Genomic DNA, 17361 nt, shown 5'->3' on the forward strand with positions numbered 1-17361 from the left:
ACCTTTCATCCACACACACACACACACACACACAAACGCACACACGCACGCACGCACGCACACACACACACACACACGCACGCACGCACGCACACATACACGCACACATACACGCACACACACGTAAAGCTGTTTATATCTTATATATTAATATATGAAAAATAGAGCATAATAGTCCCGTGCACAATCTTTCATTTTATTTCAATCTTTCCATTTTGCATAATTCTTAACTAAAGTAACTAAAGCTTGTTTTCTCATGACGCAGTCTCATCTCATTGGCATCAGTCACTGGTGAGGTCTGGGCACTCTGCCAAGAAATGACGGGTAATTTTCTCCTGTCAACGTGGGTGCGATACATGGTGGACAACCCACAGCATCTATGGAAATAGATTTTTTTTCTAGTTTATGAAAATCTAAAATGGTGAAAATATCTACTTATTTCTCCAGACTTTTACATAAGAAGTATACATGATGTGTGAAATAAGAATGTGTTTTTATCATGATTTGCATTGTTCTAGATTTAGAGTGAAGATCAGTTTTTACCTCTGAAACAAATTTACTAACAAACAAGATGAGTTTCTGTGAAAATTTAACATTTACTCTAGAATTAGCAGTTTTATCAGCAACTCGAGTAAAAACAAGTACTTAAAAGTACTCAAGTAAAAAAAAAAATCTATTTGACATGTAGGTTGGTTTCACACATAAGGTTGAGTATATTATAGATTAAAATGTGCATTTGGGCTGTCATAACTCATAGCAGCATGCAAAGACTTTTAATATTAGTTATTGTTTTAAACTGAGCCCAGTGGAAAATAAATATTTAGAGCTACTCTAAGACTAAATTAGAACCTAAATTAATCTTCCAAGGGATTAACTTTTGGTTATCAGTGTGTCTTAGGAAGTATATATTTCAGCCAACCCCAGCAGGGATGGGATCGATAGCTGAATACATAAATAAATAAATAATGCATTAGTCTTCTTAAAAGTAATGCGGTACATTTTTTTTCAAATTATTCACTAGATAGTAATTTGTTACTTATCCACATACAGTGTTTACATATAACCTAAAAACTGAATATACTGAGCAAAGCTGTTCGGTGTAGCTGGAAACTTCTTTAACTCAAGTGGTTTTTGTTGGCATTGTCGGGATTCTTCTACGTCGTACATGTGCAAGTGTATTCTGACTGTTTAGCTATATCAAGGAGCCTGTTCATGTGCATTTCTGGATTAAGGAGAGTCAGGTCCTCTGCACCTCAACACATACCTGAGGTTCTGGTATGGGGCCTCAGACCTCCATAGCATGCTCAGATACTAGGGGAAGAACTCCAGAGAACATCAGAAATTGTCTGGCTGGGTATTTCTCCTACCTTCTCCACCGGTGGAGGGAACTTAACTTAAAGCAGGGTCCTGCAGTGTAGTCAGTGATTCATTGTCAGCTTGAATTTCACAGACGCAACCCCCATCATTTGGGATTCTGTCGACAAGGGCTGAACGGTCAACTGCCACTGAACTGTCAACCAGGTAACCCAGTGTTGCAGCTAAGCACTGTCCTCCTTGTGCTTCAGCAGTTCCTGCAGTGACTCATGCCATCATGAGGACACAGAGTGCAGTCACAGTAGCCCTAAAGCGCTTGATATAACTTGTGTCATTCACCCGTTCACCCAAGCATTTTTTCTAAGATTTTTGTATCTCAGTCCTTTTTTTCTAACATTCACACACATTCATTTGCTGATGGATACATCAGAGAGCAAGTACAATCTGAGGATAGAAGACGCACTTCCAAACAGGGAGAGAGTGCACTGATGTAGAATGGGGAAGAGTGGTGGTTGATAGCCCAGAGATGCCTAAAACAGAGCCTGTAGCAGAGGAGGTGAGAGAATTCTGGGCGTATTCAACCTAGGACAGTTGAGAGGACCAGATGGACCCCTCCATCTGGTCCTCTCAACTGGAGTGATGCAGCCGAGGGAGATCTCAATCTCCTGGTTGAGCCTTTCAGTTTGTCCATTTGTCTGTTGGTGTTGGCCCCGAGGGCATTGCAAAATGCCTTCCAAGCTTGGGCGATGAACTGGGATTCTGTGTAACTTAAAAACATGATCAGCAAGTAGTTTGGCTATGTCTGAGGCCATGGGTAATTTCTCAAGGACTAGAAATTGAGCTGCTGTAGAGAATCTATCAATGGTAGATAAGGTTACTGTCACACCGGGCCGTTAACCCACTATAGGTCATGTGTCTCATTACATGAGCCAATGTGTAAAAAAAAGGTGTGGGTCATTATCAACAGAGGCTAAAGCACACCTGACACCCATTGAGTACTGCTTTTATTTCTGGCACAGATGGCACATGCCACTACATAGTCCTTGACATACCTCCATGATGACCAAGCAGAAGTAATGTTTGAAAAGAGAAATGGGTGGCCAGTGTAAGTCCAGTGGATCACAACAGAATGGTCAGTGATGGAATCATATCTGTAGTTAGGGGGACCTAAGGATCATGTTCATCCTGCACAGCTTGATGGCTCATTTTCTACAAATCCCATTTCAGTGATCCAACAGTACATGAAGCATGAAGTATGGAGAATTCATTCAGGGTCCAGCAGGCTGGTGTCATCCAAGTACTCGTTAGAGAGTGCGTCCGTTTTGACATTCCTTGACTCTGAGTGATAGAACATTGTTGGGGGAAAACTCTGTAAAAAACCCAGGAGAAATAAAGACACAATGAGACAAAGTTACTTTCTTTGCTAAACGTGTACACGGGTGAGCTGCTGAGAACAACTCACGTCGTGAACAGAGGCTTGGCACTTTTTATAGGAGAGACAGTGAGAACAGGATAAGAAAATAATAAACAGATAAAATAAACAACTCCATATGTGGCGCTAGTCTCGTCAGCAGAGAGCTGGGAGAAAGCTGTGAGAGATAAAACAATCTAAAACAATATGTCCCAAAACAATATGTCTTTGCTGGGAAAGTCTAAAAGGATAATTCTAAACTAATCTAACCATAGACAAAGGGCATCTTTGTACATTTAAAAGAAGGTAAAGAAACATAGAATCATTTTTCCTGTAACAAACATTAAAATTGAAATGTCAGGAAAAATGGAGACCAGTGGGCTGGATGAGCATTTAACCTTTTAGCACTTTTAAGGTAATTGAGGTTCTTGTGATTTGTTCAGATAACAAAAGTCTGCTCGGCCTCCTCCAGCCGGTGGCATCACACCTCCAGTGATGCTCTACATCATAATTGAGTACAGTGGGGATCAGCTACCAGAAGGAGAAGGTATGGGGTTGCAGGTTACCTTGGAGGCCTGACCACTGCGAGAGAACTGCCCCCACCCTGGAGTCAGACACATCTACCTCAATGATGAACTGGAGCTTGGTATCTGGTTGCATGAGGACTGGTGCTGAGGTGAACAGTTCCTTTAATTAAGTGAAGGCTGCTGCAGCTTCTGAGTAACAAACAAAGGGCACTTTAGGTGAAGTGAGATGTGTGAGAGGTGTAGCTACCTGACTGTAGTTGCGGATGAAGCATCAATGAAATGAAAAGCAGAGGAAATGCTGTACCAGCTTCTGAGGTGGAAGGAAGAAAGGTCTCTCAACACATCATTTACCAGAGCTTGAAAGACAGCGCATGCATTTGTTAATCCAAAGGGTATGACCAGGTATAAAGTGTCCAATATGTGTCAAAGGCTTCCACTCGTCACCCTTCCAGATGCGTATTAAGTGGTAGACGTTACGGAGATTGAGTTCAGTGAAATCAGTGACCCCCGGGAGGGGCTTAAAAGCAGAAGTGATTGGGGGCAGTGGATATTTGTTCTTGAAGGTTATTTGAGTCCACGATAGTCTATGCATTTGTCTTTCTTAATAAATAACAAATAAACAGCACCTACAAGGGAGGAAGATGGACAGATGATTCAAGCGGCCAAAGATTCCAGTTTGTATTTTTCCATCACTTCCTTCCCATGCCGCGACAGGTTGTAAAGGCAACTGAAGGAAAGATTGATGGTGCAGTCATAGGTTCTGTGCAAAGACAGAGATAGGGCTTTATCGTTAGTGAACACTTCCTGTAAATTGTGGTATTCTCTGTTGTGTGAGCTGAATCAAACTTCAGAAACTAGTCCGACTTACTGTCGGCAATATGAACCAAGCCCACGCTATGGTTGTACGGGGACTGAATGGCCAACAGCCAGACACTCCATACTCCCAAAGCATCCCCCACATGATACTTTGAGGGTTGAGGTTGAATGCCTTGCCCACAAAATGAAGTAAAAAGTTAAGCAAAAAAGTACACTGGTTTGGCAAACTTCCACACACCCTTGAATATCCCCAAGGTGATGGTCTAGTGTCCCACAACCAGGAGGAAAACTGCATTGTTCCACCTAAATCCAAAGTTCAGACTGTCCTCTCCAGTACCCTAGCATAGATTTTCTGAGGAGTGTAATCCCCTAATAATTGGATCACTCCCTCACCCCTTTTAAACAAGGGAACCATCACCCCAGTCTGCCAATCCAGAGGCAATGCCCGAGACCTCAACCACCACAATGGTAGTGGGATGCTTTGTGAATACAGCACTGCTTCCCCCTCCTGACTCCTCTAATTGTTTGCAAGAATTGCTCTGAGGCAAACCGAAAGCCTTAATCCATGGTCTCACCAAACTCTTCCCACACAGTTTTTTGCATCAACCACTGCCTGAGCTTCACTCTCCTTGGCTTAGCAGTCAGCTGCAACTGGAGACCAAGTCCGATCTTTACCATCTGGTTCTCAGATTATTCCCACACCAAGAACGAACTACCCTGCAGCCACAACTCCCTGGAGCAGGCTCAGCAATGGAGATGCAGAACATGGTTCACTCAGCATCAGTATCTGCAGAGCACCCTTAATAATCTAATCGAAGCTCTGCCAGAGGTGGGAATTGAAGATGTCGTGGAATGGTGCCTCTGCCAGCTCATTATACATTTGGATGCACCAGGTATGCCCAGCATCTTCCCCAACCACCAGATCCAACAGTTGACAGTTCAGCATCTCTCTTTAACTGCATGTCCAAGACATATAGCCGTAGATCTGATGATATGATTACAAAATCAATCATCAACCTCTGTGTCCTGGTGTGTACCAAAATGCACTCTCCAGCACCCTACCGAGTGAATCCAACAAGGCTGACACATGGGTACAGATGACAGTCAGGACCCATTCCCCCTAAGGTGCAGGCAAGCAACCCCTCATCCACTGGTGAAAACTTCAACATACAGGCAGCAAACTGGGAGGATACAAGTATACCCACCCCTGCTTGCTCATTTAGGGCAATTCCATAATCAAACAGAATCAGTCAACGTGCTGCTAGGCAGAAGCAGGACTCGGGTGTAGACTCTCTTCAAATTAAAAAGTAAATTTATTTACTAGTGGTGCAACTACACTACCGCCCAAAGACTTTAGAATAGAATAGAATTAGAATAGAATTCAACTTTATTGTCATTGCACAGGTACAGGGCAACGAAATGCAGTTTGCATCCATCCAGAAGTGCTTTAGTGATATAGATATATTACAATATATATTAGCAATAATATAGATATGTGAGTATATTACAGAAATGGGTCTATTATGGTATGTTATAATGTACACGGTATGAAGTATGTTGTGAATATTCTATAACTATAAGTATGTACAGGCTGTAGTGAGTACAAGCTATGTACAGGCTATGAACAGGATATAAATATGAAAAACTATACAGAATATGAAATAAATAACTTTACAGAATCTGAGATATACAGCTATACAGAAATGGGAACTATGCAAGTTGTAAACAGTTGTAGGATTAAAGATTATCGAATGTACAGAATGATTATTTACACAGAGCTATACAGTAGTGCAGTTAAGATAAGTGAGGGTGTAGATAGTTTCTACAGAGGCTATATAAAGTGCTAGTGGTTGTGAGTGGTGGTTCAGTCCATGTTATTATTGTGTGTTTGAGGGTACGGTTGTCCATTGTGGGTGTGTGTATGTTCAGTCCATGAGTTTAACGTGGGTCAGATGTCAGGAGGCAGAGTTCAGGAGTCTGACAGCTGTGGGGAAGAAGCTGTTCCGGTACCTGGTGGTCTTAGTCCGGAGGCTCCTGTAGCGCCTCCCAGAGGGCAGGAGGGTGAAGAGTCCATGTGATGGGTGACTGGGGTCTTTGATGATTTTCCCAGCCCTTTTCAGACACCGCTTCCTGTAGATGTCTTTTATGGCAGGAAGTGGTGCTCCGGCGATGCGCTGGGCAGTTTTCACGACCCTCTGCAACGCCTTCCGGTCCGAGGCAGAGCAGTTCCCGTACCAGACTGTTATACAGTTGGTCAGGATGCTCTCGATGGTGCAGCGATAGAAGTTCACCAGGATGTCTGAGGACAGGTGGTTCTTCCTCAGAGTCCTCAAGAAGAAGAGGCGCTGGTGAGCCTTCTTGACCAGCTTGGAGCAGTTGGTCGTCCAGGTGAGATCCTCGGAGATGTGGACTCCCAGGAACTTGAAGCTGCTCACACGCTCCACAGCCGTCCCCTTAATGTGGATGGGTGGATGTGGGTCAGCATTCCTCCTGTAGTCCACGATGAGCTCCTTGGTCTTCTCGGTGTTAAGCAGCAGGTTGTTTGTGTCGCACCACTCAGCCAGACGATCCACCTCCTCCCTGTAGGCGGCCTCATCGTTGTCACTGATGAGGCCAATCACCGTGGTGTCATCTGCAAACTTAATGATGGTGTTGGAACCATCAGCAGGTCTGCAGTCGTGGGTGAAGAGGGAGTAGAGGAAAGGGCTCATCACACAGCCTTGTGGTACACTGGTGTTCATTGTGATGGTAGATGAGCAGTGGTTATCCAGCCGGACGTGTTGGGGGCGGTTGGTCAGGTGGTTTACAACAGGCGGTTTACAACAATCTTTCCAGTCATTTATTGCAATTCAAGTCATTCAAGTCCAATGAATAGCTTGAAATGGTACAAAGGTAAGTGTTGAACTGCCAGAGGTTAAAAAAAAAGGTAAGGTTACCCAAAATTGAAAAATAATGAACATTTCATAATTATAAGAAAAGGGCAGATGTTTTGTTTATGTGAATCTGCATGTTGAATACTTTGTATGAATTTTGCATATTTAAATAATTTCATTAATCTGAAATATAATTAAACCATCTCAGCATGCATGCCTCCACTTACAATGCCTCCTTCAGTTATAGGCACAACTACTTGATCCTGGTTTGCTGTTGGATGCTTCATAATGTCTCCTATATGTAAGACATTATGAAGGCTCTACAAAGAAATGTTGGCCCACCCCATGTGCTGTGAGAGCCTGTAACTCATTCTCCAGGGGGCAAACTGAAACTTTTTTCAGATTATGTTGGTGCCACCAGCACGGTGGCACGATGGTTAGCACTGTTGCCGCACAGCAAGAGGGTCCTGAGTTCAATTCCACCATCAGGGCCCTGTGCTTCGTACGTCGCTCACTACATCCAAGATCAAATGAAACATCCAAGACCAAATCATCGCGCTAACCGTGAGCGCGCTAATCCGGTTCCCCGAACACACCTGCTGTTGACGATTAGTACAGCTGGACGCAGTAATGTGACATCACTGGGTGTCGTAAAAGGGGCTACGCATAGATAGTAGAAACATTGATCGGCAACCCTCTGATTGGTCGGCGAAAATGTCGACGGAGCGCGCTCGGCTCGGTATTTTTCGGCAGCAGAGCAAGAACTCTTGAGTGAGGGATTTCAGGAGTTTCAGAGTTTAATTAAAACGCAAGGGAACACTGCAAAGGCTGCAAAAGCAAGGAGAGAGGGCTGGCAGAAAGTTGCTGACAAATTAAACTCGTAAGTAATTTAATAAGAACAATAATAATGGAGTGGATTGATATAGCGCTTTTCAAGGCACCCAAAGCGCTTTACAATGCCACTATTCAGTCACTCTCACATTCACACACTGGTGGAGGCAGCTACGGTTGTAGCCACAGCTGCCCTGGGGCAGACTGACAGAAGCCAGGCTGCCATATCGCGCCATCGGCCCCTCTGGCCAACACCAGTAGGCGGTAGGGTAGATTTATTATATTACACTATATTATCCAATATTATATTACATTATATTATAATATGTTATATTATATCCCCTTTCACATTAGAGCCACAACAGGACCCACTAGAACATGGGAACAGGTAAAAGTGAAATATAGGAATATTCTACAGAATGGTAATATTTATCACTTATATTGCTTTTAGTCTCTTGGAAAGAGACCCTGAAATAATCTGTTTGTTTATAACAGCAACCAAGAAAAGGGCAGAGCAAAAAAAGACAGGTGGTGGTCCTGCACCCCCTCGTCAACAAGTTGGTTAAGTAAATAATACCCTCACGGGAAATCGATATCTCTCAATGAGCACACTGTCGCGCTGAGCTAAAGGATCCTGTCTGATCCCGCAATATACGCTGAATTCTGAAAACTCTCCTTATCAATCTTGCACCTTCCGCAGGACATGGCTGCGACAGGCTTCCCAAATCCACCTTCGCTTTTATAGCCGTGGTCTCTCATCTTGATTACACGAAAGTAATTTGCAATTGCTACTCTGAAATATGAATTACATCTGTAATAATCACATACATGTAATAGTATGTTAATAGTACATTTCCCTTTTTTAGGAAATGACCTGTATGTATCTGTGTGAAATCAATAAATGGATCAGGTGCTGCATTGTCTTTAGTTACATTGATGTTATTTATTTATGGTGAAACAGTGGTGGAATATCGCTGTTGCTTTCGTATAAATGACGCGGGCATACCTGCGTGGCCGCGATCTAATCCTGTTTACATAAAGTAAACCTGCTCCCCAGCAGGTTTACGCTTACGGCTCTGTTGCTATGACAGCAAGTCCCGGATGGGCTTCGGGGAACCGAACGATCCTGGATCACGCGAAATCGTCAACAATCTCATCCAGCTAACTCACTTAGCGCGGTACGAAGAACAGGCCCCAGGCCGGGGTCTTTCTGTGTGGAGTTTGCATGTTATCCCTGGGTACTCTGGCTTCCTCCCACAGTCCAAATCTAAATTGCCCATAAGTGTGAATCTGTGAGTGAATGTGAGTGCGAATGGTTGTCTATGTCTCTGCGTGTTGGCCCTGCGACAGACTGGCGACCTGTCCAGGGTGTACCCTGCCTCTTGCCCTATGACAAGCTGGGATAGGCTCCAGCACCCCCCGCGACCCTGAAAAGGATAAGAGGAAGCAAATGGATGGATGTTATATGGAGTGACCCTGATAAGAAAATTAAAATTTTAATTTACTGATTAATTCCAGTTTCAACACCACAGTTTTAATAAATAACAGAAGATATGCATTTTACATTTCAATTAATAAAAGTAAGTAATTTTGCCATTTCCTTTATTAAAAAAGTTAACAGTTTTTTAAAAATATGAATTATACGTTAGATCGAAATCTGAGGTATAAGCAAATGCTAACATTATCCATGGAAAATATGGGTATTTTGACATTTGTGCTGAAAGGTTCAACAGAAACTTTGAGTGCATTTTTTCAAATGCCTCTGTGTTTCAGGCCCGACGGTATCGGCACAGTCACTGTTGAGGAGAAAGAGCGCTTTGAGGAGATCAAGGAGAGGCTACGGGTGCTTCTTGAAAACCAGATTACACACTTCCGGTAGGACCCATTGCACCAACTACACAATGACACATTGTCCAATTGGACTGTTGAAGTTTGAAAAAAACAAAACAAACCTCTTTTCTAAACAGGTACTGTTTTCCATTTGGAAGACCTGAAGGGGCATTGAAGGCAACTCTGTCCCTGCTCGAAAGGGTAAGACTGTTGTAGCACAGGATAAAACACAAGATTGATCCTACCTGTTTTTGGTGGCTCTTTGGGAAGGACTATATGTCCAGTCATACAATACTACGCTGCTATTTCTTTTTTATCATTGTTGATTTTGCTACTACTTGTAGGTTTGTCAGGTTTCTTTTTATTTACTGGAGGGAAAGAGTTAGTTGATTGTTTTAACAAACAATGCAGAGCAAACTGAAACCTGTTTAATTCTGCTCTCTACCTTTAAACTTTAGCTCAAACTGTCATCTTTTCTTGAAACTAATGATAATATTTCCATACCAAAACCAAACAAAACAACAATAATTAAAAGTAATAAAACTCTTAACATGGGGACAACAAAACCTAAAGATTTAATGGGACATATGGAGGCTATAGAGTAATTTTTTCATTTAAGCCTGAGGACATATTTTTACAATATTTATTCACATCTCTTATTAAAAGGTACTGCAAAAATAAATAAATAACAATAATTTTGCTGTGTTTTTTGTATAAGGTTTTAATGAAAGATATTGTCACCCCAGTCCCACAAGAGGAAGTCAAAGGTGTGATCCGTAAGTGTTTGGAGCAGGCAGCTCAGGTCAATTACCAGCGTCTGTCAGAGTATGCAAAGCTGGAAGGTACGTTATTACTCTGCTCCTTTGTGTGAACGCAATCTTGCTATAGTGCTAGTGGTAGCTGCAATAGTAGTAGTCGTAGTAATAGCTGTTATGACATTTATTGTTTTTTGGAAATTCCATTTCCATCTTATGGGAACTGTCAGATAAATATATCCAAATGAAGAACACACTACAGTTGTAGACATTGCATACCTCAACAAAAACAAATGCCAATTAAAATGCTATGCAGAACCAGATGGGAAAGATCTGAAGTGCAGAGGGGATTTTCTAATCCTAGTGGGGAGGTTATTTAAAATTATGGTGACAGTATATGAGAATGTTTAATAAGCTTGTAAAACACAGAAAATTGAAATGCAAAAGTAGTAAATATTTTCACCGAATTTGACCAATCAAACATTAATAAACTGAAACAGTAGTAAACTGATGAAGTCAGGGGTCTATAGATTTTGCAGACAATATTTGAAATGCTAGAACAACATTTCAAATAATGTCTAGTATCCAGATGGATAAAATCAAGCAAAACTGTATGGTAGTACTTTAAATGACAGCAACTATTTAGTTTTTCTTCATTTTTTTACTAAGATAATTACAGTAAAAATGCATTCAATTCAATCTTGCTGACTTCTTCCACCGTGCTTTAGCTTCTCCTTCAGCCGAGTCTTACACTGCCTTGGTTTACCTTTGACTTGCCTGGTAACTGAGAAGATTCTCCTTGTTTCCTGTTCTGGGTTTTCCTTGTGTTCTGATGACTTCCACACTAATCCTTCTGTTTTCCTTATCTATTGGCCTTTTCTGCTTTTAACCTCTGTTTTAAAGCAGGTGGGCGAGTAAGACACAATGAGACTATCTTTTGTGCCTGGATTTTATTTTACTTTTGTTTCTTGCCTCGTCTAGGTTTTCTTTAACAGCCACAAGCATTCTGTAGGCCCCTAAAACAATGACTTATTAACTGGGTCAGAACACTAACCTCTTTTAATGTGTGATAATTCTTCAGATTTGACATGTGAATATGTAAATTTGATATCTTTTGAACTTACTATATGTGTGACCTTAAACCTTTGACATTAAGATTATTAATGTTCAATATAACAGCTGAGCTATTTTCTTGTCTTCTGAAATAGACTTTACATATACAGCACCAATATTTTCTCTGTTTTAGGAACAGATGTCATTATTCTCTGGAACTTTTTCATACATGACAATCAACTCTAACACACTCAAACTGACACGTTTGATTACATTCATGTAATACACATAAGACAAGTAATTAACTGCTTTCAATTTAAGGGTGTTTTCACACATGCGGTGTGTAATTCATTCAAATTAACTCTGGTTTGTTTTTGCCCTTTGGTGTGACTCGTTTGGGCAGATATGAACACAGTAATTGCGCTTGGACCAAAACAACCGCACTCTGGAGGAGGTGGTCTTGGCATGGTTCCAAATGAACGCCAGAGGAGTTGGTTTACAACGTATAACAACTAGTTGTAATCAGTTTGAACTAAAAAAAAAAAAGCTGTACATATGCTTTGTATTCTAGGATGTGGCAAGGTTTCTGTTACGCCCCACTTAAAAATGAAGTGTTGTCTGGGGTGGGGGCCCCCAGCCACTAGAGGTCAGCGACCGTAACAGTTTCCATGATCCTTATCTGTTTACTTTTTGTTTATGTCCAGTTTATGTGTCGTAGTCTTAGTCAGTGTTTATTTCATGTTTTATATTGTTAGTCTTTGTCCTAAATACATTGTTTTCAGTTTTGCTTCCCTCTGTCTCATTTCCTTGATTTAGTTCAGATGTGTTCCCTGGTGTGTTCCATCTCCCTGATTACCTCATGTGTGTGTTCAAGCCCTCAGTTTCCATAGCTCTTTGTCGCGTTGTACGGTTTATAGTGTTAGCATTTTGGGTTTGCAACTCCACGCACTCTACGACACAAAGTGTTTTAGATGTGCAAAGGTCTGTATGGGCTAGCAACTAGCTGTGAAATGAATGTAAATCCTTGTTCAAATAGAATACAAGACCTTTTTCCTGTATTTACTTTTGTTGCTTCCACTCCAGACAGCTCTGGCGAATAAGCAGACTGAATCTTCTCACGTGGTTTGTAGTGATGCATTTTGATTCACTTGGATTTTTCTCTGAGTAAAAACAAACCCAAACATGGGGAAAAGATAAAACTGACTAGAACCGCATCAGCTGATTCAGACCAGAGTAAATGAACTACAGGTGTGAAAATGCCCAATGATACAATAGAATGCTGCTCAAAAAAATTAGAAATTCTTTGAAAACAAATTAGGTTTCAGTGGAGAAATTACATAATGCTGGATATGAAAATGCAAATTATCAACCTACAAAAGGCTAATTTCAAAGACACTCAAAAATCAACCAAAAAAAGTAATGTGGCACACTAGTCCATGTTGCTGAAACTTCATTGTAGCAACTCAAAGCGAGTTGTTTGAATGTACTTGCTCCTAATGAGAAGGCATACTCCTAATGACTCAACAGATTGTGCTCCTGGACAGTCTGAGATGTAGACTGGTGGTACTGGATGGACTGAAATATAGTGTGCTAAGGGTCCTCTATTGGATTTAGGTCTGGCAAGCTTGGGGGCCAGTCTATGTTATCAGTTCCTTAATCCTCCAGGCGCTGCATGCATGCATGCTCTTGCCATATGATACATGTGCATGTCATGCACCAGGAGCACCTAAGACTCAGTGCAGCAGCATAGGGTCTGGCAATGGTTCCAAGGATTTAAACCCAATATCTATTCAGGTGCCGTTGCCTAGCAGTGACCACTGGTACCTCTAGAGGCTATTGGGCAGACGTTCACATCAGTGTCCTGTTGGAGGTCATTTTGTACTGCACTGGCAGTACTTATCCTATTCGTCCTTGCACAAAGGGGCAGATACCCGTCCTGGTGATGGCTTGAAGATATTGTACAACTTCACATTCTTGAGACTGTGCTGGGAGACCCAGTAAACCTTCTGGAAATGGTATGTATTGATGTGCCGTCCTGGAGGAGTTGAGCTACAGTACCTAAATCCTACTACCTCTGTAGGATCCAGGTATTGCCTTATGCTACCAGTAGTGAAACTGACCCTAGCCATATATAAAACTAGCAAAAAACAGTCTGAAAAGGGAAAAAGATGTTACCAACAAAAGGTAAAACCATTCCTGTTTTGCAGTTGACTCATTATTACTCCTTTCGCTCCGTCACCCTTGTTCTGTGTCTTCCTAGTCTTGTCTCTGTCTCATCCTTCTGTTCCCCATATTTAGCCAGTCTGCGTCTCAGTTTGTGTTTCTTGTGTTTTATGTTGATAGTCTCTTGTCCTGTGTGCATCATGTTCAGTTTTACTTCCCCTGTCTCGACAGTTAGATTATGGCCAGCCATGTTCCCCAGGCGTTTCCTCTCCTCCCTGAGTCCCTCTTTTGTGTATATATTGTCTGTATCTCCTTCTGTCCAGTTTTGTGATATCCCATCTTGCTGTGTGTCCTGTCGGTACTGTGTTTCCCTGTATTATTCTGTTTGTTTAGTTTCTCCAACTTAGCATTCCCAGTTTAGTTGTTTAACCTTAAATTAGTCTTGCTTGTGAGTCTACATTTTGGGTCTGCCTGCCTGCCTCACACAGTAGCATGAAAAACTATCCTAGGAGTTTAACTGACTTGGTGCTGTACTTTAATTAAAAGATGTTTCTTTAATCTTTTTGAGCAGTATATTTATATATATATGGCTACCTCAGTCATGCCCCACAGCTTAGATATAAAACAGCTGCGCAGATGTGAAACCAGTGATGGTTTGATTGGAACACATCTCCAAGCGGCCTGAAGCTGGAGACAGTCTTTCACTCCAAGAAGCAGACATCATGTCAAGGGGAGGCAACCAAGTAAGCAAGCTTACAATGTAACTGTATGTTACCATATTGAGACTTACAGTTACTTACAAGTACTTACAATTTCCATATGTGCGGGGTAACTCACCCCACAAGGAGACAGTCAAGGCCCCACCAGATGCAAAGGCCCTGCCTGGGGGGGGGGGGGGGGCAAACATCAGTCTGCCAGATGCAAGACTGGCCTGAGCAAGTCAGGATGCAAGGACCGCTCATGGTTGGCCCGCAAGCTGATCAAGGAGACAAAGGTTACAGCTGAGGGGCATCTAGCACCTGCTTATGCCTCTAGGGGAACCTAGAGGCATAAGGCTGCCACCCAGTAGGACAACCGGGACTTTGACAAATGCCTGCCCAGGATGGAAGGCAATGAAGAGCTGATCTGTTGTCCAAATCAGCTGGGGATACCTGACGTATAGAGCCAGCGCTCAGCCTCGCTAAGTGCTTAGCAACAGAGGTGAATGGCCTTAATCGCTACCACCATTCAATGCAGGGTCACAGCGTAAAGGGTGGACCGCTCGAAAGTGATCCACTCACCTGGGAAAGGAGGTTCCTCTGGGCCGGAAGCTCCCAGAGTCTTGAGTCGAGGAGAGGCTGGATCACTGAGAACCAGGGCATGTTGGGCCAGAAAGGGGCCACCAGGACAAGCCTCGTTTCTGCAGCCTGGACCCGGAGAGGACCAAGTGGAGGAGAGAGAAAGGAGGGAAGGTATACAAAAAAGCCTGGTTCCAGGGATGCACCAGGGCATCCCACCCGGAAAGGGCTGTCGAAGAACAGGGGGCAGTGTGTTGACTCCCTGGAGGCAAAGAGGTCCCCCTCTGCCCTTCTGAAACAGTGCTAGATTTGTTTCAACCACCTGCGGGTGGAGCCTCCACCCCCCCGACATGATGACTGCTTCTGTATTCAGTGGCACGTGCACAGCCCCGAGGGAGCAGAAATGGGGGAGAGCCTACTGCTTTAGCCTTGCGGCTATCCTGCAGAGGAGAAGTAAGCCCAAGCCCCCCTGCTTGTTAACATAGGCCGCCAGAACTGTGCTGTCCTTCCCAACAATCACATGAAACCACTGCAGTCAAGCCAGGAAAATCCCGAAGTGCCAGGAAGACGGATCCAGCACATTGATGTGCACAGTGACAGCCATCAGACCCGTGAGGGAGAGGCACAGCCCCCGGCTCAGTAGAGAGTGGAGGCCGAAGTGGTCTGGGCATGCACAAAAGACCCATCGCCGTTGTGCCATGAGGGATATTGAGGGATACTACAGCCCCAGAGCCTCAACATGAGAGACCTGCAGGGCAATTTTTACTCTTTGGCTTATGACACAGTCTGATTTTATTGTTTTAATCTAATGTGCTGATTTTATTGTTTTAAATGTGTTTTTTTTTCTTTTTCTATTTTTTTTAATAGATATTATACTTATCTTATATTATTATTACTATTTTTCTCATTTTTTTAACATGCTCAATGTATCATGTTTGGCATGTCAAGTGTACAGCACTTTGTGTTCAGCTGGTGGCTGATCTGAAAGCGCTATATAAATAAATTGCTTGCTTGCAACGTAGCTGCAACACTGTTCTACTGAAGAGGCACAGACCAGCCAGTCATTCAGGTAATTCAAGATTCTGAGGCCCCGCAGGCTCATAGGAGTGAAGGCCGCATCCTGCATCTCAGGAAGGTCTGGGGGGCCACAGCAGAGCGTTCTCACTCCCGAGGCGTAACATGTCGACGTTTTGTCACGTCCCGCGGCGTTCCTGAGGAACGCGAAAGGAGACCTTCGGCGTTCTTATGGTACGCGGCGGGTTATGGCTGGAATCCAGTGCAATGACGCTCCCGCGGTAATAGACGTTCCAGCCCTGTATTCCAGCCCTAAACCTAACCTTATCCCTAGCCCTGACCATAACCTTATTCCTGACCTTAACCAGGACTTTAATGATGTTAAATAGCGTGTTTCTAAGCGATGTGAAGAAAAAGAGCGAACATGTGTAGGTTCAGTCCAGACGGTTCTCATATTTCCTCTTTTTCCGAGGTCGTCATTTAGGAACGTGGTGGGTAGCCGAAAACGTAATATGTTGACGATTTGTCACCTAGCGTAAAATGTTACGCTTTGGGAGTGAGAACGGGTTGGCCACAGAGATGCCAAAGGGGAAGTCTCCAAACTCGAAGACCTGCCCATTGGACCAGAATCTGAGGAAGCGCCACCGCCCCTGCCAGATTAAGACTTGAAAGTAAGCGTCCTTCAGATCGATGGTAGCAAACCAATTCCCTGCAATGATGGCCTGACATACACTGGGGACCTTCAGCATCTTGCACCTCAGGGGCCAGAGATAGCAACTGAGGTCTTTGCCGTCCAGAATTGAATGGAGACCCCCGTGCTCTTTGGGGAGTAGAAAGTAGTGGTAGAAAACCCCCCATGGGCAGCTTCCACCTCCCGTATGATAGCCTTTGTCATGAGGGCTGGCAGTTCTTCCTGCAGCACACAGGCCTGCTGGAGGTTGCCTACTGAGGGGAAGGTCGGGATGTTCGTTATGGGGGGTCTGTGGCAAATCTGCGGGCGGTAGCCCTGGGTCATGAAGCAGATCACTCAAGGGTCTGCCCACAGACCCAACCAAGCCATCCTGCATTGTGAAGGCCGGCTGGAGGATGACTTAGCCTTGGTGACTAAGGGCTAGCAGGAGTGTCTTACAGAAGTATCCACATGCCACGACAGGGAGTGGAAAGACAGTCTCGATATGATAGAGAACTTAGCCTATCCCAGCTGACATCTGAGGTTTGGTAAACCCTGAAAGATCCCCAGTTCACTGCAGTCATAATACAGAAAGACAAGCAGCCATGCACACCTTCAGTCCATTTAGAACTGCCAGTTAACCTAACAAGAGCTGTGGGAGGAAACTTGCACACATGCACAGATAGTACAGTAACAATGGACATGTTCTATCCACTGCACCACCTTGCTACCCATTTATTTTTTCTCCATTTCATGTAAGCACACAAAAAATTGAAATCAATTTGACAAACAAAACTAGAGGATGTCTCTTAATCTTTTAACTCCTT

At 43.3% G+C, this 17361-nt stretch overlaps 1 protein-coding gene across 3 annotated transcripts in view; it reads left to right on the forward strand.

The window, feature by feature from the left end:
* LOC102293437 (calcium-dependent secretion activator 1) overlaps positions 1-17361 on the forward strand; it is a 338778-nt gene that overhangs the window by 229118 nt on the left and 92299 nt on the right. For all 3 annotated transcript variants that reach the window (XM_014339718.2, XM_042228110.1, XM_042228111.1), the window contains exons 13-15: positions 9546-9647; positions 9740-9803; positions 10321-10444. In XM_014339718.2, the coding sequence (XP_014195204.2) occupies positions 9546-9647; positions 9740-9803; positions 10321-10444 (290 nt within the window). The remainder of the gene's footprint in view (positions 1-9545; positions 9648-9739; positions 9804-10320; positions 10445-17361) is intronic.

Source organism: Haplochromis burtoni, unplaced genomic scaffold, assembly GCF_018398535.1.
Source record: "Haplochromis burtoni strain Fernald_Lab_line unplaced genomic scaffold, NCSU_Asbu1 Contig_304, whole genome shotgun sequence".
NCBI lineage: Eukaryota > Metazoa > Chordata > Actinopteri > Cichliformes > Cichlidae > Haplochromis > Haplochromis burtoni.